Source organism: Rousettus aegyptiacus, unplaced genomic scaffold (genome assembly GCF_014176215.1).
Source record: "Rousettus aegyptiacus isolate mRouAeg1 unplaced genomic scaffold, mRouAeg1.p scaffold_m13_p_12, whole genome shotgun sequence".
Taxonomy (NCBI): domain Eukaryota; kingdom Metazoa; phylum Chordata; class Mammalia; order Chiroptera; family Pteropodidae; genus Rousettus; species Rousettus aegyptiacus.
The window spans coordinates 51,042,011-51,066,167 of NW_023416287.1; the positions used below are offsets into that span (position 1 = coordinate 51,042,011).

Sequence of the window (24,157 nt, forward strand, 5' to 3'; positions counted from 1 at the left end):
TCATCCTGGGTTTTTATGGAGGCTTTATTACATAGGCATGATTAATTAAATCATTGTCCATTAGGGGTTGAACTCAGCTTCTAGCTTCTCACCCCTCCTCAGAGGTCCAGGGGTAGGACTGAAAGTTCAACCCTGTAATCACATGGTTGGCTCCACAGGCAACCATTCCTCATTCTTAGGTGCTTTCCAAAAGTAATCACCTTACTAACATAACAGAAGACACCTTATTGCTCTCAGCCAGGAAATTCCAAGGGTTTTAAGAACTCTGTTCCAGGAAGGAGATGAAGACTAAATATATATTTCTTATTATAAATCACAATTAGAACAATTATAAATATACCACCAGTGAAATGAAATTATTCTCATTGAGCTGTTCTATGGCTTTCTAGTTGTCAAATCAAGTGGATATAACCAGTTCTCATAGGGGCCTTCTCTATTAAGTACAATTTATCATTCCTTTGTCCCTGTTTTAGGCAGTGGTACTTTCCTAAGGCGTCCTTCTGCCTCTCTTCTTAGTCTACACTTAGGGCTCTTCTGCCTCTGGGTAGGGTGAGAGCCTAGTGCTAATCCTTTTAGCATTTGGGCCAAGAAGATGAAGTCCTTTGTAGGTAAGAGTCACTTCTCTCCAAAACTTGTTTGATGTCCTAGGGGAGATGAGATTTCTCTTCATCCTTATCATCCTTCAGTATTTTGTCCTCTCTTCTGTTCTGTGAGTTACATTTATTTTTCTTGCCACTCTCATGCCCAGAACCCTCTAGTGGCTTCCTGTCTCACACAGAGTTTGTTTCAAAGTGCTTACTCTTATTGGAAATCTAGCCCCTAGAAGCTCCCACGAGGATTTTTATTCTTGTTCTTGCTTATTCAGGGCCGGCCAGCAGCACTGGCCTTGCTCTGTCTCCAGCACACCGGCTTCTGCCTCTGCTCTTCCTTTGGATTGGAGTGTTGTGCCACCATGTGCTCCTAACACTTGTTCAGAGGTACCTTCCCAGAGATGCTTTGTCTGCCCAAGCGGTCCACAGACGACAGCCCTGCCATCCTTTAGCCCATTAGCCATCCTTGTGCTTCTTCATGACATTTCTCAAAGGCCGATATGATAAGCTTATTTGTTTTTGTTCTTACCCCTCCTCTCTAACTAGAATACCTTTTCCATCATAATGGGGACTTTGTGTTGCCGTTGGCCCTTCATTGCTTGCTCTACATCACCTCCACAGAACAGTGCAGGCTTATGGCTCAAGAGCGTCACTGAGTGAATGAATGAGGGAATGAACAAATGGCACCCCCTTTACTCCTCAAGATCCCTTGGAGTAGGGCTTCATGGTATTTATCTTCATTTTGTGGAGTGTTCAGAGCTCTTGCAGGTGGTAAAATCATGTCAGAAAATGCTTTAGAAGGGTCCAAACTGGAACTGCCAATCTGCCAACCTGCTGTGGCCACTCCCCTCACCCCCAGCCTGCAGACTCCACACTTCTTCCTGCATGCTGGTTTGGCTCAGCCTGTGCCCTCCATGCAGAGCAGGCCCTCTGTGAATATTTGTCCAATTCTTGTTTTCCTAACTTCCTACATTTTATCAGTTGTAATTCGTCTGCTTTTATTTCATCCTACCTGCTCCTTCAGCTCTTGTCTTGAACACTCTTTTAGAAATGAGAGTTATACAGAATAAAATATTCAGCTGCATGGTTATGTCTTGTTAATGTTTTAAGATAGGAATAGAAATAATAAAATAAAATATGACATTTCTCAATGCCTGTAATAAGAGAGATACAACAGGAGACAAAAAAAAAAGTTTTTTAATCAAGTGCAGATTTGGGTGTGCCACTTTGTAACTAATAGACTTTTCTCACTAGGTGTGTATGAAAGTGTTTTTATCTGAAATGACAGAGAACCACATGCAAAGAGCTGGTGGGCTTCTGGAGTGACATGGTGAGTTGCTCAACCTTCAGGAAGAGCACCTCCATGCAGGTAACCACCCATCAAGGCTGGCTTTACCATTTGTGCCGTGAATACCATGCATCACAAACTTGAGAGAAACAGACTGTTCTCTCAGCATGGGCATAAAAATAAGTAGATGTAGGAGAAAGGATTCAATTCATATTCTTGGAAAGTTCAGACCAACCTAGAAAAAGTGCTTTATCCTTGGGAGTCACCAGTGATGTATATTTGAACATAAAACTAACAGAAACATCTGAGCGCATCAGGTTGCAACCTGTCCCTCAGAGGCAGAGATGTCGTAGTTTGCCCCACCTTTGGAGACAAAGGTGGGTCTCAAGCTGAATGTATTCCTGATTTGCCTGAACCCCACTGTGTATACATACTTTTATAATCATGTAAAGCTCCCCTTCCTGTCACCCCTCTTTAGCAACCCAGCTGGTGTGAGGTTCCAGCCTTGGAGAAGCCTGTGGAAGTGCCGAGTCTGGACTTCCAGAAAGGGTGGTACCCTCTGCTGTGCAGCATCAGCAGTGTTGCATGAGGCATGATGGGAAGAGGGTGGCAAAAAATAAAAATAGATGACATTGCAGTCAGCCTCATACGTACCTGGAGAGTGTACGGTAATTGCACATTCTTTGTGATAATCAGCAACTCACAGGGTGCGCAGCTGGTTTTTAAGGCAAAGGCTGACAGAGCTTAGTCTTTCCCCTACAGAAGAATCTTTACTGGGCCTGGGAGAAGTCCCCTAGGTTGTTACCTCAAGAAAGTTATCTAAATTGTGTGACCTTGGCTGTTTGTTCTAGTCCCAAATCTCTCTGTAAGGGGCTTTTGTATCTTGACCACAGGATACATCTATCAGTCCCTCAGAGACCCTGTGCCTCCTTCCTGAGGCATAGAAGAACCTCCGGTGCCTTCCACCCAGATTGTGCTGAAGCAGAAGTACAGCCTTGGGCTCATAAACTCGGCCACTGGCCACTGCTACATCATCACCTCCTGCCATGTGGGATCTTTTCCTGGAGACGTGAAACTACCTCTTAGTATACCAAAGGAAGCAAATAGATGACCTTTGCTCCAGCTTCATTTGGGGGTTCCCTATTCTTAAATAAATGCCTACTCCAATGTCAGCCCGAAAAGGTGATGAAATGAGGACAGGAGGGAACTGCAAGAAGAGAGAAAGAATGTGAGCACACCCATCTCTGATCTGCATGTCTCCTCCGCTATTTTCTTTCAATTTTGTGAACACAGATTCTTTCCACCCAGAGCTTTTGCATATGCTATCTTGTCTGTCCAAAATGGTTTGTGTGCTCTTATAATAGATGACTCTTTCTCACCCTTTAGAATTCATCTCAAATGGTTTCTTCTGAAAAAGGCCTTCCCTGGTCACATCTAAGAACAGCCACCTCTATTATTTTTCATTTTTCCACTTCCTTTTCTGCATAGTGTATATCACAATATGTAATTATTTTAATCGTCTGTTTCCTTCCTTTTTGTCAGTAGTCCTTAGGAGACTGTAAGGTTCATGAGTGGACAATCAGTGTTCTGTCAGCGTTTCTCTAGTGTTTGGCTTCCAGTAAATATTTGTCTGTATGTTAATTTCTGTGAAAGTTGGTTAATCACTTATGCCAAACAACATGTATCTCTAGAGGCCACCTTAGGCTCTTATCTGCAACTTTTATGGAGTGAATTCTTGAGTTGTAGCTATGGAATTTGTCTAGTCAGACCTAGTAGGAAAAAGAGAGGTCAAACACTCCCTACTGCTAACAAATGAAACTTTCATAATAAAAATTTGACAGGTGGAAAAGGAGATTTTCTAGCTGGCTTCCATGTCTAAATAATTTTGTCATTGTTCTTTCTTTAGCCTCTGTTTGAATTATATTTAGAAGTAATTGTGATGCTTGATTACAAAGTAAATTAAATGAAACATTACTGTGGAGTTAAAGTGTACGTTAATAGAATAGTAGCACAAAGTATGATAATATCTATAACCTTTATAATTAAAGACCTTGAGAACATTGCTAATTTATTTAGCTGTTAAGCAAAATAGAACATAACTTGATAAAAGATATAGCTCATTTTTATCCCATTTGTTTCATTGCACGGCAGATGTATAATATAATAGAATGAATTGTAAATATACCATATGGCCAGATACATTGTTTATCCTGTTAATTGAGATGAAATTCTCAAATCAACATTAAGAAATGAATGATTAATAAAGCCTTCTTTGATGAACATTTGGGACCCTGTTAAATTTAAAAAGTTTTATGCCATCAGAGATGACAATTCTCTTAGATTATAAAATAAAAGTTAATGTAATTATAGCCTAGATCTGGAATGATAAACATGATGATGGGTAGATGTCATTCCAAGGAAAAATGAAGATCGTTAACTTAGCCAGATAATAGCACATTTTCAGTTAACTCTAAAGAGAATCTCATAAGGAATCTTTAGTACTTGTTCTTCCAAAATGCAGCGAGCAAGTAATCAGCAGTTTTAAGAGTCCCTAAGTACACATTGACTTAATAGACAATTACAGCACATTGTGTTAAAAAAAGTTAGCTATTTTAGAAGTCCCTAATTACAGATTTACATGATAGACTTATCAAAGAAAAATAATACATTTCAAAAAGTACTTACAGTCTTAATGATATTATCTGTTTTAAATGGTCCTTGTTGAAATGCTTATCCTGTGTGCTCTGCCTTCTGGAGGTGTGAAAGCAGAATTCACTTACTTTGTGCCAAAACTTGGTCTTTGAGATCTTACTGGTAGCTAAGAATGATTTTGTAGATTATTTTCTCATCATTGCTAGATAACTCCATTTGTTACTGTTCACAGTTGAGATGTAATGCAACAAGGCAGGTCTTATATGTCACATTACAGACATTGGTAGATTGTATCTAAACAAGGTACAGCTCTGTGCGAAGTTACTGACATTTAAAACAAATACACGCTAACTTCTAAAAGTCATGGAATGACTCACAGGTTTGACAATAAGCCAAAGCAGATTCTTCTCCTGTCCTAGTTTCTGAGTCATGTCTGGCCAGATTTATGGATGGCAGCATGTGGATGTCCAGTGGATGTCCTTCAGGATTTCTCTGAGTTTTAACTTTATTCAAAAGACTGTAATGCCTTCAAGGGAAGAGGAAAGGGACAAAATGCAATTATTATACTCTTGCCTTTAATCCTCCTACAGGTCCTGATTCATGGAAACCTTGAGTGATTAACTGAGGTCCTGAAAATAATAGTTGAGGAAGGATTTACCATCTTAAGGAAGGGTTGTGTTTATGTTGTGTTTGAATAAAGATTTACTTGGTATCTCGAGCATACTGAACACTGTGCTAGAACTTAGAAAGTTCTATGAGACATAGTTCTGCCCTGGCAACTACGATGATGAAATTTGGAGGGAGAGATGGCCCTGTGAACAGGCACCATGGCGTGCCTTGGTGGAGCTCATGCTGGAGGCATCGCAGGGCTGCACTGGCTGCTACAGGCACCAGGACTCATTTTTGAAGAGATTAAAATTCCTCCTCCCAAGATGCTTCTTAAAATCTTCTTTCAAACTTGGAGGTTAGAGTGGGATTAGCAAGTTGGGGAGGGTAACTCTGGGTGTTACTTTAAAGACAAGCTTAGTTGTATTAGTATCTTAGAGTTGTTTTGTTCATACGTCTTTCATGGTTTTAGAAAGATCAAAAAATAGTTTGTTTTATCTTACAAGTAGATATACCCTCACGTGACTTCCTTGAATGAAGATAGAATAAATATCAAATATTCTAAATGTAAAATAAACATTATATATTTACATTATGCAAGAAGCTGTTTCTAGATTATGGAGTGTTTTTATTTTCTTCATTTTAAGTAATTAAGAATTATGAAGTTGAAAACATACTTGAACCTAAAATTTGATGAATGCTGCAAATGACAAACTTAGAGAACTGAAAATTTTATAGCATATTTGGGAACTATGAGCCTTTGGCTTATATGTTACTTTTCATTTTTAGAAAAAAGTCTTAACTTTTACCGGAAAGTAAAAGTTAGATTTTTTTTCCTTAGCAAAGCAATAAGTTTCACTTAAACACTTAAGATTACTGTAATTATAAGCAACGGCAGAATACTTTCCTTTGGTCTTTGGACTCACAGCTCTCTGCATCTGTACATCCTGCCATGGTGACCGTAGGTCTTTCCTTCACAACCTGCTCACAGGTTTACATGTTTAAGAGCTCTTCACCCTACGGGCTGCAGTCACAGAGTCAGAGCTACTTTTCCCAGATAGTATTCTCTCCCTGCTACATCAAAGTGGCTGCTGGACTTCTTCTGCAGCATTCTTTAGAATACTCCTCATTTTACTAGAGTCATTCCTTCATAAAATTTTTCTATATGTATTCTTATTTCTGTAATTATAAATAGTTGAAAGCCATCAAGGGTGAGGACACGGCTGCTGATGGCATATTGTACTGGCATTACATCCCAGTAATGAATACCTTTTGCATTACTGACCCTCTCCTGCAAGACATTATTCCTCTTGAATAATCCTATATGCTCCTTAGTGCATCTTTACTTGACTGTTTTCCTGACTATTAAAAGATTTTTATGTCCTAAAGAATTGTAAAGCAGAGTAAAAGAAATAGAATTTCTCAAGTTTTTATTCTTTAATGTGCAGTTTGTGTATTTTAGATTAACAAGAATGTCCTCCATCATTTCCTTTGAAGTCATCATTCTCTTGTTCATATCAGTGAACCTGTTTTGTCATGGAAGTCATTAACATTGGAGAGGAATCTTTTTCTGTTCTACCTCTGACACAATTTCATATAATACCAGCAGTCAGGGGAAACTAAGCAACACAGCAGAGTCACATCTTATTCTAGGGTTAACTTCTAAATTCAGCAAGCTAAGCAAAAAAAAATATATATGTATTTAGTCATTATTACTGAAAAGTGTCTCAGTAAGCCCAGTGCAGTGGGTTATCCTCCCTCATTGAACTAGACAGTTGGCACGTGTTGTGCATTAGGTAGTGACTGGCATGAGTCAAGGGTCATTCTCTGTAAAAATCATATGCATTCTAAACGCCAGGACCATTGTGAGCTCAGGGATCTGCTCCCACTGTGAGGAGCACATGTGCACCCTGGAGAGGAATGATGGTTTCTGACTCCCAGCACAGGCTCCTCCCCACATCTGTTGCTGAGTGGTAGGGGTGAGATCCCCCAGACTTCATTCTGTTCATTGCAGATATTTGACTTCCTTGACATGCATGGCTACTCTTGCTGTCTTTTAGAGCTAGGAATAGTTGATTAAGAAAGCTTATGTATGTAAATATATTAAAGTTTCCATTATAGCAATTACTTATTGGGCAACATAGCAGAATGAAAAGAACACAGATCTGCAAGTTAGGAACCTTGAATTCTTGGTCTAACCAATAAAATATGATTTATGATCTGGCATAGATTATGTAACCTTCTAAACCTTTATTTCCTTATTTGAAAATATAAGCAGATAGACTAGCTCAGTGGTTCCCAACCACTAAAGAAATAGAGTCCCAAGGTTACTTCCAGATTCTGATTTTGTGGGGCCTGGAAATTTATATATTTAAACATCTATGTCCCTTCCTGCTTCGTGTGCCAGTAATGGGACCGCTCTCTTTCCTTCAGTAGACTCTCAGGTTCTCCTAATTCTGCCGTGTCCATGGCCTCTGGTTTTGTAGAGCCTGGTCTGTTGTTGTCCTGCTGCTTTAGACTGGACTAAAATAGCAGTCCCTGGGGTCCGTGCACTATGGACATTTGCACAGCCATAGGCAAGTTAGAATTTGAATCATCAGATCCTGTGATGGGAGCTTTCTCTGAATGGAACGCCTCTGTATCTGTAACGAACATGAGCATCGTTTGCTGTTTCCACCAGCCAACATGCAGGATGTCTAGCCTGTGGCATCTCCTGGCATGGAGCTCCCTCTGAGGCAGCAGTGGCACAGTCAATAAGGGCTTGCGCCTTTCTCTTAGGTCTAGAATCCAGACTAATTCAGAGACACCAGTAAGTAAACTAGTGCACAGGTTTTAGAGGGAAGGTGAACTGCTCTTTCCATTTCATTCAAGCATCTATTACAGACAGTAGGGTAGAGGATTTCCTTCCCATTAGAAACAGCAATTCTGCCAAAGACTGTCCACAAGTCATTTAATATGGGAATGTCATTAATTATAGAGTCAGGTTTAGAGTAAAAACCACGTAGAGAGATGTAATTAATTTCATACATAGCTAGCACATGCGTGCACACTCACACATACACACTATACATACCATGGGCTTCTCAAAACACTCAATATTTTCTACTAAGAATGGCCAAAAGCTTATTCATAATGAAAGTTCTTAGTGTGGCTGTGTTAGATGACAGCTAACTTGAGGAGAGATTTTGAATGTCATAGATTCTGCTTTAGATGTAATTTGCAGGTTATTGGAAAGATTATAGTCATTCCACTTTGGAATCTTGAGTTGTGGAGTGTGTTTAATTCTTCTAAAGAACATATATTTATACATGTTTGGTTATCAGAACAGATGATGTTTCTGCCAGCAGCTAATTTAGTTTTTTAGTCAGCAAATTATATGACATTTTTAATGAAAATGGAACTTTTAACTAATTTCCTCATTCGGTTAAAGAGGGGAAAAAAGCAGTTCATGCATTGGGTAAACAAAAACATTTCATTGCATGACTGTGATATACTTAACAGTATTAGCCTTGGCCCTTATCTCCCTTTATATGAATAAGAAAAATCCTAGGAATAAGGAAGGCCTAAGCTGCCATTCTTTTGACTTCTATTTAGTATCAAGTTGCATGAGGTAAAGTAGAGGGAGGAAGGGAAGGAGTGGGGATGGAGAAGAGAGAGAGCGGGGAGGGGAGCGGGTGTGGGAGGGGGACGAGAGAGAACAGAATGGTTGGGAGAGTGGAGTGGTTTTGCAGCATTTTCACTTAGGTTAGATGAAAATAATCTGTCTACATAACCAAGTTAATTGTCTTTTAAAAAGTTAATTTCATGTAAAATATAAATTAAAGGAAGTTCAGAGCAAAAGAAAGCAGTTTGAGTTTTTTATATCTTTGAGACAGAATTATATAAAAGTTAAGGTTTAGAAGAAAGTGTATTTGCTTTGATTTGATTCTTAAAATAATGGAAAAAAATGAAATAGGACAGTCCACTGAAATAGTATTGGTATTAAAAACTTTTAGATGTCATATTACCCTCAGTTCTTCACAATAAGGTTATCAGTTAGGTGTAGGTTGAATTCTGTATAGTTTAGTTACATGTAAACCAATATTTGTGTGTGTGCGAGCCAGTAATCCCTAAGTTTTTCCTACTCCTAAAATTCTGTACTTTTGCATTATCTATGTAGACCACTCCAAATTTGTTCCTTTCATAAATTAAGTGTTTCATTTTCTGATTTTTTCAAAGATAAAAAACTGCGTTCCACAACAGGCTGGCAAGTTGAGAAGGTCAATTCTATTTAGTCATATAAAAAGAACATAGTTTTGTGTATTTAAATAGTTCTAGTATAATTGATGGCACAGATTCTTTACTTAAGTGCCATTTTGACGTGTTTGAGTGAGAGATATTTCAGATTAAATCTATATTTCTTCCTTTCCACTTTAATGTCATTACAGCCATATATCAGTTAACACCGTTTGTACATTCCTCACTGTCTCATTCCTGGTCTTAAGCAGTGGCTTATGTTAACACACAACCAGATCTAAATGCTTTATCCAGATACCTCAGGTTGAATTATCTCATTTTCCGGCAAACTCCTGGGCCCCCTGATACTGGACCCATATTTAAACGGATCTTTTTTTTTCTGGGATTTTTGAGTAATTAACCAATTACCCACCATATTATTCTGTCTCTATTTAAAGCTCAATATGTAATAAATGCATTTTGTCATAATTGCTAAGAAAATCTTTGCCAGCTGCTGTGCTGTCTTTTTGTTTTGTTTTGTTTTAAGTACTGAGTAAAGTCCAATTTGTGGTGTTTCACTTTTTACCATAACTGTTCAGAAGCTCTGTCAGATCTGTGAAAGGGACCTTTAGAAAACTGTTTATTGCTTCTGTACTCTACTTTTACCGTGATGTCGTTTATGTGTGGTCGAACAATATCATTATTATATTCATTGGTCCTTCAGGACCCTAGCACATTTTTAAAAGTTTTCCTGCATTAGGTAATATTGCCATCATTATATTTTAAATATTTTTCTGATCATCAAGTTAGTCTAATAGTACCAGCAGCCATGGTGTTTGGCTACACTGTTTTCTTCTTCTATTTGAGAAACTCATTATTATTGCACAATGGGTATTGATTGTCCCTAATTTTATTAGGAGATGGAGAATAGATATGATTAACCTATAATTTCAATTTGAAAGATATGCTTATTATTTGCATTCTCCAACATTCAAGGATAATTATTTCATTAAATCTTCTTAGCAAACTATAATATAAATTTCCTGGGGGTGGGGTGGAAAAATAAACAGAATTCTAAACTAAAAGTTTCCAGTACAAAAGAAAAATGGCAAAACCTTAATTGTTTAAAATGAGAACGTGCAAATATTTCAATAATTTATTTGTTTTCTTATATCTAGATTTAATACCATTACATCCTTTGCTCCATTCTTAGTCTCAGCCAATGATCTTACTGCCCATTTTGCTAAGAAAATGAAAGCTTTCAGAGGAGAAATTGCTCATCCTCTCACCTGATCTGCCCGCACACCCGCCTCTGTAAACATGTGCTTTGCCTCCTCTTCCACAGAAACTGGGGAGAGCCCCACTGTGTCAGCATTTCTCACTGGCCACCAGCCTTTCCTTTGTGCCCACTCGAGGACCTTTCCCTACAATTATTCTCTCTCTCTCTCTCTCTCTCTCTCTCTCTCTCTCTCTCTCTCTCTCTCTCTCTCTCCATTATCAAATTTCCCTTCTGTAGTATCCTCATCATCACTCAAACAAAAACAGTAATAAAAAGTAATAAAAATACTTTCTTGACTATAAACCAACTTTTGTACCACCTTTTATATTAAAAAATCTCAAAATAGTTGCTTAAACTATCATTTTACCCTTTTTTCTCTTCCATTCTCCCTTGAACTTCAGTCAGGCCTGCTCGTGGCTGTTCACTGAAGCTGTTTCTGTTAGTCATCCCAGCCCTGCACACCGCCACACCCGTGGCCAGCATGCAGGTCTTCATTCCTCGGTCCTGCTGTATGCAGCCACTGACTCCCCTCTTGGCATGCTATCTTCACATGCCTCCTCTGTGACAGATACGTTTCTTCTGACTTTCTTCTTACTGCCTTGGCTGCTGCTTTCTGGCCTTTTTTTTTTTCACCCTTTTTAGGCTCTACATATGGTGTCTCCCAGAGCTCAGTCCTCAGGCCTCTTCTCTCCTCTGTCGACACCAATTCGCTGTGGGACCCTATCTAGTCCATGGCTTTAAATATGGATGCCATCTCTATGTTGATACCTCTCGTACCAACCACAAGGCAGCCTGCCTCAAGCCCTTTACCAATGTCCCATAGAAGAAGTAAATGCTTCTCAAAGAATGGAGCCCCAGTACGTATTTTCTGACTGTTTCAATCCCCCACTCTATACTTTCCAGTGTCCCCCATCTAACCCAGAATACAAGAGAGACCCTTTTGCTTTGGCCCGTATGATCTCATCTCTTGCACCCTTTCCATTGTCCATGCAACTCTAGCCGCAGTGGCCTACCTGCTGTTGTCCCAGGATGTTTCATGCCTTTACTTCATGTAGGATCCTGTTAAATGTCAAGACTTGTCCCCCAACAACTATTCCTTAAAAAAGGACCCCCACTTCCACCCCATCACTTTCTTTTCCTCACCCACGGTACATATCTTCCCACTACTGTCTGGCATTACGTTCTGTTTCTTATTTGATTGCTTATTCTGTCTTTGGCACCAGGAGGTAAGCCCCAAGGGGTCAGGTCTTTCTGTTTGGTGAGCTGCTGTATCCCTAGCACTCAGAATACCATCTGGCACATAGTAGGCACTTAATATCCCTTTAAATGAATGAATAGCCCTTAGTGGGTTTTTTTTTTTTTAACTTAAAACATAAAGTATTTTAACTCGTCTGTTATTAATGACATTTAAACCTGTTCCACTTTCTGTATATCCACTAGTGGATGTTACCACTCAATGCTAATGTCATTTCTCTATAAAACACTTTCTGAATGAATCAGGTCAAAGTGAATGCTTTTTCAGGAGTGAGTAATTGATACTGAAATGAGGATAAGAATGCTGCAGCTTGGTCATTTTTTGATGCTGGCCAACATCACTCTGGAACACACACATATCTTAATTTGCTTCAATCAGTGTCAGTATTGTCATTCTGCTCTGGGTCAGCTCTGTACTAAATAAAATAACAATTCTGAGAGGAAACTGCTTTCTATTTGGAAGGAAGGAGATGATCTCAGATTCTAACATGTTTGGGTGAGATAATAAGCCTTTCCATTCACATCACTCATGGTTGCCCATTTTGGCCATTTCAAATTAGAAGACAGTTCTCATTTTCGAGAGATGAGTGCAACCTTTTATTTCTTGATTTTGTCCTTGATATCTTACATTATCTTTATGTAACAATAGGTCTAATACCCATATCCAATTTTAGTTTTTATTTTAGAACAATTACTTGATTTCACGAAAGAAGCAAAATAAAATTGCTCTTTTAGGGATTTTTCAGCTTCAAGTAACACAAAATATACTATTTGCAATGGCTTAATCAAAAAGGGAATTATTTTTCCTACATGACAGATACTGATGTAGGTGGGTCCCTTTGGCCTGTCCTGAGTCCACATTCAGTCTTTCTTTTTTCTCTTCCTTCTTCAGCACTTAAGCATTTGTATTTGTGCTTGTTACCTCATGAGCTTTTACATTTGCATTCAGCAAAGGTCAAAGTAAGAGGAAATGGGAAAAGCAGCACCAGCATCATTTTTACCCTTATAAAAGGAAAGAACAGCATTTATAGACATCTTTATATTGCCTTTCCCTTAGGTCTTACTATCCAGGACAGTATCAAATGACCATGTCTGGAAGTGAGAGGGGCTGGGAAAGCCAACATTTTTAATTGGGCACATTGCTGCCCTGAACTAAATCAGGGTTTGGCCAGCAAGAAAGAAGGGAATGGATGTTCGATGGGCAACTACAGCAACTGCCTTATGGCAACCATGAAGTTCCGTGTGAATGGTGATCCATGAAAACGTTTTACAATAGTATCATGTGAGTGTGAAGCATCATTAATTACTCAGATAACTTCTAGTTTACAAGTATATTTTCCATTTCTTTGTTATTCTTGCAGAAGGAACTCTGCAATTTGATTTACTTACTTGATTTATTCTTATTTTCATAGAAGACTTGGAATAAATTAGAAGTTATGCATGCTGCTTGATATAGGGAGTAGCTCATAACATTTGGAAATAGAAAATCAGAGATTGATTTTAGACATGCTAAGCTCTGAAATGAAAATAAAATAGTGATTATCTTACAGCACTCTAGTCAGGACATACTATAGTAATGCTTTCAGGTGTTAATTGTTGTTTTCTTTATGATTCTTTATTCTTTTATAAAACATACTTATTCAGTATCTATTATGTACCAATCACTGCTGTAGTAGGTGCTGGAGCTACAATGGTAAACAAATTAGATAAAGTTGATGTCCTCTCTCTAGTGAAGGGAGACAGGTGATAAATAGGTAAAGTAGGAAAACAATTTCCAGTAAGGTGGTAAAAAAGAAGGCAGGAAAGGGTAATGTGGTTAGGGACAGTCTCTCTGTGGTAATTTAATCAAGTACATTAAAATAGTTCTGAAAAAAATACCGAGAGCATTTCATTAAAGATTTACTGGAATGTTGTCCACGCAGAGCAACATTGGGCTTGCTGATGGAAAGTATTTGCTTGTTGATTTGGTTTATTTATGGGTTTAATATTCCAGGGCTTTGTGATGGTGGCTTAAGTGTAGTGTATTGCAAGATGCAGTTTGGAGAAATGTCACTGTATATCTATCCTGTGTTTCTTTTCTTGTAGATTCTTTTATTTCCTAACACAAGAATAGTTCTTAATTAGGGACTTGTTTACAATTTTTAAACATCAATTCTTTGGATTTGTGTAAAAATTGTTTTTAAAGCTAATTCCAAAAGCTCCCTTCGAATAGGGCAGCTCTTATTTGTATTTATCTCTCAAGGTGTTTTGTGAAGTTGTGAGAGTGTAGTAAGTGTGTAAGACATACTTTCTTAATTGTTCGATAAATTTAATAAAAACTTTATTTGAAGTATAAATATTTATTCTAATATCACCACACATTGGAACCCAGCCTCAGTCAGTATTTTGATGCAACATAATCATACTGTAATACAGATCTCTGGTTTATATGTAAAGCTTCTTATCCTGACCAAGAGCATCTTGAGTAAAGAACTATGAGATACTTATTTGTTCATTCAGTAAGTGTTTTCTGAGTACCAACTATGTTGTCAGACCAGGTACTGGTGACACAATGATGAAATATGCACAGGCTCCCAGCTTATAATCTAATAAGAGATATAAACATGAAGCAAATAATCATTTAATTTGTATTAGAGATAAATGCTGTATAAAAAAGGGGTTCTAACATACTCTTGGAAGGTAGCCTGTGAGAGTGAAATATAAACCGTGACTCAAAAGATAAATAGAAGTTATCCAGGCTTTAGAGATAGGAAGCTCATCCCAACATGCAAATGCTCAAGTTGCAAAAGAACCTGGTGGGTTCAAGGAACAGGAAAAGACCAGTTTGGATGCAGAATATTGAATATAGAGAAAAATCAAGCGACATTTATCTGAAGAGGTATATAGGAGTCAGGCCAGAAAGGCCAGGACTTAATCCTGACAACGATGACGAGCTATCGAAAGGTGCTAAGAGAGAAGTGATATGGTTAGATTTGTGTGTTGAAAGTGTCACTCTGGTTGCAAGATGGAGAGTAGATTAGAATGAGTAAAGAAAGGCTATGGAAATTCTTCAAGGAGGAGGTAATAATGACTTGGATTAGGTCAATCACAGTTGTGATGAAGATAAATTGGCAAGTTAAAGAAATATTTAAGGGATTGAGAAATGACTGGAAGTTGCACCAGAATGAACTGAGGGAGAGGAGATGTCAAGGATTACCTCTGGGTTTCTGGCCCGGAGTACGATGTACTTTATTGGGATGAGCAGCTCTAGAGAAAAAGATTAGGGGGCAAGGTAATGACTTCAGGTTTGAATATGTTGAGTTTGAAATGCCTTTAAGAGATCCCAGTGGAGATGTATTTCAGTTGAATGTATGGAGATGTGTGGACTTGAAGTATTGGTCTGGAGCATAAAGAGTGTCTGGGCTATAGCCTATGAGCATCTGCAGCACACAGTTATGAATGCAGCTGTAGAAATGGATAGCCCAGGAACAAAACATGGGGTTCTCTGACATTTTGAGGTTAACTAGAGGAGTAAAAGCTGGCAAAGGAGATGACAAGAAAATGCCCATATGCAACAGGGAAACTGTCAGAGTATGATGTCACCAAAGGAAGTGGGCAAGAACAATTCAAGAATGAGATAGTGACTAATAATACCATGGCACCGAGTATGATGCATACTCAAATGCATATTGGGCTTCATTCATAAAGGTCTTTACTGACCCTTACAAGATAGGTTGAAGTGGTTTGAGAAGTAAGATGTAAGGAAAAAGAGATAACTTATTTAGGTATGAAGTTTAGGTATGAAGGGGAAAAGAGTGAACAGTTGTAAAGGGGAATGTGGATTCCAGGTAGAGTTTGAAGCTTTTATTTTCTGTTTTGTTTGTTTTTATTCCTTTTAATAATGGAGGAAACTGGAGTATGTTTAAATGGTGGTAGAAAGAGTTCAGTAGTCTAAGACCTATTAGAAAATGTGTTCACCTAAAGATCCTGGATAATAAAGTAAGTAAGACTCAAACATAAATGGTAAGGAGTTTGCTTTGGACGGGGGAGAATGGTCTCTATGTTGTGACAGAAAGGAAAGGGGGGAAATGGTGGCTCGCAGATGAGCTCCTGTTTCCTCAGTGAAGTAGCAGGCAGTGTTAGTAGCTATTGAGAGCCAAAGGGTGAAGTTTGGTGGAAGGTTTGGGAGAGTGTGGAGGGGTTCAGGTGATGTTGAAGACAGTAGTTTTGGTAACATTTAGTCTGTACTGCTGTGTAATTTTTTTCCCAGGAGAAAATTACATAAAACACAAACCAGCAGAATAGTACGGTTGATCCATGGTTGGCTTTTAAAATTTTTTAACAGCTACCCATTATAAATCAGAAAAGTGAGGTCAAGGGAATTCGAGTTATTTGCAATTGAGTCAAAAAAGGTTCGATAGACTCCAAGACAAGGGAAGAGTTATGATGAGAGGGGGCCGATGATTGACGTTGGGAAAAGAAGGGAAATTAGTGGCCTGGAAATTCCAATGATGTTGAAAACATTGACAGTTGGGATACCTGAGCAGGCAGTCTGTAAGGATTTTATAATCAGATAGGCTGTTTGGTTAGTGGTTTTTAGAAGCAGCGTCATTTTAGTGATAACAAGATGCAGAGTTTACTTTGTGTGGTGTGGCTCAGATGGATTCAGGGATGATGTCAATAGAGATGAGTTGGTTAATGATCTGTAAGGGCAGCATGTTGGACGTTACCACTGCTGGAGCTGGGATGGAGTATAACACAGTGAGTGGCTGCTGCAGTCTTCCCTGATTGATGTGGGTGACAGAGGCAGACAGAAGCGAACAATGAAAGGACCTGTGGTGGTGGAGACCCACAGTGTCAGCCCCAGAACAGGAGTCTTAAAGCAGAAGTCCCCAACCTTTTTGGCACCAGGGACCAGTGTTCCTTTGAGAATCTAATGCCTGATGATCTGAGGCAGAGCTGAGGTGGTGATGCTAGCACTGGGGAGTAGCTGCAAATACAGACGAAGCTTTGCTTGATTGCCCACTGCTCACCTCTGCTGTGTGGCCTGGTTCCTAACAGGCCAGGGATCCTGTCGGTCTTAAAGAATATGGAAGAAATGTAGTCTAGAGGAAGCGATGGGAGGAAGAGGGTTTTGACTTCCCTGCCAATCCTGAGACACATGGTGTATGAGAAAATGAATGTTTTCTCCTGGAGAAAGCTGCAGAACACACTTTAGTCTTCAACTGACAATCAGATAAAGTTAGAGCTGGGAAACGGAGAAAATATTGAAATGAGGACAAAAAAATAGCCTGCACAGGAAATGGAAGTCTGAGAGCTGGGAAGGGACAAGGAACATGTATGACTGTCAGGGAAATAAAGCCCAGACAGTATGACAGTGTGGGATAGAACGTTCCAGGAGCTGATATCTGTGCAGGGGAAAGGGAAGGAGAACAAACTGAGAAAAATCACAGAATGGAGTGAGGGGTTTTAAATCCTGATAATCTTTAGAGATGGATTGCCTCTCGGGCTGGACAGAATTTATCTCTGGCCTGGAGTGGTTTTATATATAGTGTGGTGTGATGTGGTATGCTATGGTGTGGTATAGTATGGGTCAGGTAGTTCTTTTTTAGCTAGTAGTGACAGATGATTGAGGAAACAGATAGGACCATGTTCACTGTCTTTGGCATGACTCATTTGCCACCCCAGTGTTTGTCCAGCATTTGGGGGGAGCCTTGCTGTGGCTGAGTGGGAGTGTTATGGGGAACCACAAAACAGACTTCATCTTCTCACATTCTCAGTTCATGGCTTTATTGCCATTGCCAGTATTATTCTCTGAAAGGGATGAATGAATGTTTATACACACACACACGCACACACACACACACGCACACATACACACACACACACACACACACACATATATATATGTATGTATGTATATCAGAGGCAGAGCAAATTAAATAGGACTTGAATATATATATATACACACATACATATATATACACATATATATGTCTATACACATATATATTTAATTTGCTCTGCCTCTGATATTAGTTGCCATTTGTGTTATTTATTATAGCAATGAGATTTTCTGTTAAATCATTTTATAAAACATCATAAGTACCCAATAAGTGTTTTTGGTGATGGCTTGTTTTAAATTTGTAAAATCTCAATGAATATCATTTACATATTTTAGTCTTTCTAGTTCTTCTTTACTAAGGGTATTTTCAAGGTATGTTCTTTTACTTCCTGAAGGAGCAAATGATGTGAAAATCCTTCCAGGTCAAGCTGTTTGTCCTACTCCAGGGTGTCGAGGGATAGGCCATATCCGTGGTCCACGGTACTCAGGACATCACAGGTAAAACTTTTTCTTCTTTAAATTATTTCAGAGATAAATTAAAACATTGTGCAGATTCGTAGATATAGGTAGCATCATAAATGACTTTTAAGGCCAGACAGCTCCCTATCATACTGCCTTCTCTGTATTTCTAAGGCCCTTTCTTGACATTTCCTGCTGTCTGCCAACCTTGCCTTCCTAGAGCCTTCTTGGATTCCTGAGGACTTGCTTAGATCCATGTCATTCCCCAGCACCCCTGCTCTCTAACAGCTTTTTAAACAAGCACACACTCCATAGGATACACTCACCACTCTGTGTCCCAGCCCTGTCCTGAATTTTCTCCGTACAACTGGTGAGTCTTGCTTTCTGTAGAGAAATTCCAGAACCTCTTTCTTTTCCTCTTGTCCCTCCCCTATTTTTTCTCTATATCTTACTCATTAGGAGATAATATAATTCTGTGAGAAGAGAAAATAATAAATGTGAAGTTATTTTGCAGAATATACCTGTGCTCTAAATATTTGATAATAAAATGAAGATAGTGCTTATAACAAAAAATAAGTACAAATAAATGTATATAAGTTCTTATTGCTTTTTATGTCCCCATCAATAATAAATAATGTATAGTTGGATTATTAAAATTGGTGATCCACTTACAGAATTTATAAATTAAGACAGAACAGAGTTTTCATCTAATTTGTTCAATCACACAAATATATGAAACAAGTATCATAGAGAAGTATAAAGAGAAAAGAATAAATCATATAATATGTGAAGCAAGAAATCATTTGTTTGAATAAAAGAGATTGAAATGGAAGCCCGTGTTTTATTAGGTGGTTGCAATTCTGGAAACAAGTGCTTGAAACAGTTCTAAATAAATCAAAACAACTGTTATTATAAGAAATAATGGTAAATGCTTCCAGACAGCATATATGAATGTTATATGTAAAATAATATTAACACTTAAAAGAGCAGAATACAATATAGTAGCCATAAAAAGAAATAAATTGAAGATATATAGACATATGTGTGATTACTTGTGCAAATGTGTAAGAGTCATGGATTATGAGAATGGAGCTGGACCTGGTGGACACATTGTAGTATTTTATGAGGAAGAGAGAGTAAAGAACATGTGGGGGAGGGGGGAGAGAGGGAAAGAGAAGTGATCACATCATTGGGGGAGTGGTCTGTATTAGGTGAAGACCCTGTTGGAGTTGATAGAACCATTTTCCAGACCACTAGGGGCATGTAGCTACAAATAATCTTCCTCAGGCTTCTCATGTGTGTGTGTTTTGTTTTTAAACCCAGAACTGCAAAATCCAATATACTAGCCACTAGTCATAGGTGTCTGTTTAAATTAACAAATGAAATGAAATAAAATTAAAACTTCAGGTTTTTTTTTTTTTGGTCACACTAGCCACATTTCAAACACTCTGTAGCCACATGTGGCTACTGGCTGCAACACTGGACAGCACAGAAAGTTCCCTAAGACAGCCCTGAGGGAGTTTACCGTGTTCTGCCTCTCACGGTAGATTTTTGAGTGCAGATATTTCCAGATAAAGTCATTGGCCATCTTAGTGCCTCCCTCAAAACTTGAATCATTATTCTCAAGGTTAGTTAGACCATAACGTTGTGATTGGCCTGTCCATTAGCACTCTTTGGAGTTTACTCTGTCATGGCACTGGGGCCGAAATAACAAGTACTACCCAGGACAGCTCTTTAAGATTGCCGGGGAGTTCACTCGAGGCCGCTTCTTCCACTTCATCACAGCTGACTTGCCTCCCACATTGTTCTTATGCTCCTCTCCATACTTAAATTATGAAAACGTGAACAAAGTCACAATGGGTATGCTCCATTTTGTTCCAGCAGCTTCCCTGAACTTTTCACATCCAGTGTGAGGTCTAATTGTTCTTACTTGTAGTATCTACTTATGAATTAAGAGAGTATGTGACATGATTTTTTCCATCAAATAGCCTTTACCAGTTATCCTCAGAACTTCTGAAGAAATTAGAAGAATGTAAAAATAAAGAAGAGTTTAAAGAAAGGTATTCTGTAACACTTAGGGAAAAAATGAAATACTGAGCACACATGATTGTGAGAAGAGCGGGACATGTTAAGGGAACTTGAAGACACGAGGCATTATACCTCCAGGCCTCACAATTCACAGGGCTGCTCAAGGTGATACCTCTGTGACTGGATCATGGTTTTTCCCCTGTCATAGACAATGTTGTGATACAGCAGGGCTCACATGAGGAAAAGTGTAATAATTCCATTATCTCAGAAAAGAAAAATAAAAAACAGTGAGTGCATGTAATTAGCATCTCTCTAGAATGAAAAAGACTAAAATTAGACAACTGGATGTTTCTTGAACTTGTATTTTCATATAGAATTCATAAGGGATATAAACCATCAGGTAAATAAATTCTAACTTACCCGTGAAAAGAAGAACAGATAGATAGCTTTTATTTTATTTAACACTGTTTTGTATTGAAGGAATGAAGATAAACCTCTTGGTGGAGTTGTTGGTGATTATAAGGCAGTTTTTGGAGGGCGGAAGACAGGAGTAATCTTAAGTCTAGTATGTACTGAACATTTCTCTCTTGCTTTAATCATTTTCAGTAACAGGTCTATCTTTATCAAATTTAGCTCTGAGGTGATGGAGTTACCCTTTGACTGATTATACCCATTTTCAGTTAATACATTGATTTTTTTTAAGCCACCAGTTCGGTTTTCACTCTTGATTGTTAACATTCTGAATGTCATTTACCACGTTAGTCAATTTACTTATGTAACTGTGTATAACTTAAGAATTGATTTAAATCCTCTTATAATTAGCTGGGCAAAAATTGTTTTGATATCATTCATAAATTTCTGGGGTTTGTTTTCATGTTTCTATTTTTGTAGTCTAAATTACATATAGCTCTAAAAGATGAAAAATATTTTTTAGTATATATCTTTGGTGGTATCTGTTGAAATATTACACACGCGCGTGCACACACGCACACACACACACACATACACACATCCTAACCATACCTGCTAGAAATTTGCCATAACACACCCATAGTTATCATTGTACATTTTGCTTCTTACATGTCATTGAGATGGTAAGGAAGATATTAGAATTTTACAATGTTGCTGCATTCTCCCAGAATCCCATTTGTTCTATTATAATCATCTCTAGCTTGAGTTTCCTGAAGCATTTTAATTAGTAAAACTTGCATATTCCAAAATGAAAGTATTTTTTTTTCTCGTCATAGATTCGTACCTCTAACCAAAGAGTCATCATTCTGTAAGATGTCTTTTACAGTGACTAGCCCAAAAGATTCTTAGGCAAATATTTTTACCTTTGAAAAAATTAGAAAAACTAAAACCAGGAAACCCCCCTCCAGTTACACTACGGCCTCCATGAAACAGCTCAATTGACTTCTGCTTCCAAAACCTCTTGGAAATACAGAGCTAGACTTTAAGGAAAGTGGCGATTTCAGTGGTTTTTCTATAAAATCCTCCCTGGCAGTGGAGTGCTTGCAAGTAGTGAATCTTGTTTTCACCATTCATGTCAGAATATCTGATTCCGATTTTGAAGGTTTGGTGCTTTGAAAGGAAGTAAACAATCTTAAAGTAAGTGACAGTGTCTTGTTTTGCACAGCTGACAAGGAGCATAGTGATATCAGGGTATCGCTGAAGATGTTTGAAAATAATATATCACTTTAAGAAATCTGGTAGACCCCATCATGTCTTTTTTGATGTATTTCAGACAGGTTTAGTTTAGTTTTCATTAAAATAGTAAAGGGATTAATAATATTCAAATCTGTTTAGAGTTCACGTAGAATCTGCATAAATCATTATTTGAAAGAAATTGCATCAGTTCTTATCTGTATGAAAATAGGACTTTTGGCACACAATTACAACATAATTTACATTTTATTTGAATTAATTTACATAGTGAAATGAAGTAGGTGTATTTGTAACATAGAAATATTTAAAGATGACAATATTGGGACTATAAGATGTCAATTAACTTTTAAGCCAGGGTCCAAGATTGGACATGTTATTTTTTCCAAATGAGCAAAACTAACTCTGGAAGATCTGATCTAATACTATGTCATAAAGGAGACAAAGGTAATTTATTTTGGAACTAATAATTACGTTCTTTGCACAGAGATCCAGGTATTGTTACATGGAAGGACCTCGTGCCTTGGGGTTACTGTGTGCGATGCAGGACACACATTGCCAGTGTCATACCCTAAACAACACAAATAGAAAAGGAGCATCTGTCAGGATGTCAGATAAATCTAAGAGGTTTTGGGTATTCTTCATGGAAGCTTCTAGTACAACTCAGCCTCTATTCATGACTCATTTGGAATTATTTTTTGCCAGCTCAAGAATAATGATGGAAATTATTTCTGGTGTTTTCTTTTCACATCTGCTGCCTGATGCATGCATGTGCATGCATGCGTGTGTGCGTGTGTGTTGGTCTCTATTAATGTTTAAAGTTTCAGATTGGCCTGAGTCGGGCTTCCAGACCTAGCTCCTACCATGAAATAATATGAGGCAAACTACCACGCTATTCTTAGCCTCGGTTTTCTCGTCTGTAAACGGGAGGACTTTGAAATTGAAAATGTTAAATTTCACTATGAGACTAAAAGAGGCATATGTCTTTATTCACTGTATAAAATAGTATCATGTTACTGAACGTATAACTATAGGAAATGTAAGGAGAAACAATAATATTAGGAGGCTTCAACTCATCCATTTCAGACGATGGTAGATTATAAATAGGCAAAACAGAAATATGGATATACAGAATCTGAATAATGTGATTTAAAAAAGAAAGATTGACTGAAAACAAAATAAACTTACTTAAAAGCACTTTTTGAAAATCAACTATTAGGCCATGGACAACTTAATAAATTCTGAAAACCAAAACAGTTCAGACCCATTCTTAGATCAAATGCAATAAAATAAGTAATTGTTGAGAAAAAAACTCAAGCACCTAGAAGACATGCAAAAACACTCAAATGTCATTTAAGCAATCATAGGACCAAAGGAGAACCCAAACCTCAAATCTCAGGAAATCTGGATTTAGTTTAATGAGAATACTAAAAATATAAATGTTTGGGATATACTATGTCTGTGTTCAGAGATTTGTATCCTACACAACAAGAAAGAAAGTAAACTAAATATTCCACTGGAAACATTATAAAATTTTTTTAAACGAATAGAAAAAGGAAAGAAATATTAAACTAAAAACTGAAATGAGTGAATTGGAACAGAGAAAAACAGTAAATGTATCAGTTTTCGAGAGTTGGTTTTTCAAACAAAACAACAATGCTTCAACAGTAAACAGTATGTCCCAGTACAGTTGAGAAATGATCCCGGACAGTCCATGCAGCGTCCTGAGAAGTGGGGCTCCACTTACTGAAGGACTTAGAGGAATAGCTCTCGTATTTCTTACTCCATTGCTCTGCCAAATGGTTTGTTTTAAATCATTGATCTTCCTTTTAATCAAGGCCTGAGAACTCCTTTGGGTTCTTTACCTCATAGACGTATTTCCTGTCATTCTTAGAAGTAGCTTTTCTTCTTCAAGGATGATATTTCTTCCACTGTCTTCCTACTTTTAGGATGGCTTTTGAGTGAATACTCCCTGGTTGCACCGCGGTGTGACTTTGAACACAAACTTTTCCATCTGGCCTCTGACTCATCTCAGCCCTGCTCTGGGCGGGCTCAGACTCCTGCTTAGCTATCCCTGACCTCTGAAGCTTTTCTCAGCTGTGGTTGGACACATTTGGTGGTCCATTAATCAACACTTCTCCCCTACCCGCAACAGCAAGTGACCGTTGTGGAGCCCTTTTTCCCTTTCCCTAGTCCTCCAGGCTGAATTGGTTTCTCTGCAGGTTTGCTGAACAGCCAACTTCTTGGGCCTTACCTTCCTCCTGGAATTCCCTTTGCCTCCCTTCTGCTAGCTCCTTTAT

At 38.2% G+C, this 24,157-nt stretch overlaps 1 protein-coding gene across 4 annotated transcripts in view; it reads left to right on the forward strand.

Moving 5' to 3' along the window:
• L3MBTL4 (L3MBTL histone methyl-lysine binding protein 4) overlaps nucleotides 1–24,157 on the forward strand; it is a 382,886-nt gene that overhangs the window by 218,249 nt on the left and 140,480 nt on the right. For all 4 annotated transcript variants that reach the window (XM_016120941.2, XM_016120940.2, XM_016120939.2 and 1 more), the window contains one exon: nucleotides 18,104–18,206. In XM_016120941.2, coding sequence (XP_015976427.1) covers nucleotides 18,104–18,206 — 103 coding nt within the window. The remainder of the gene's footprint in view (nucleotides 1–18,103; nucleotides 18,207–24,157) is intronic.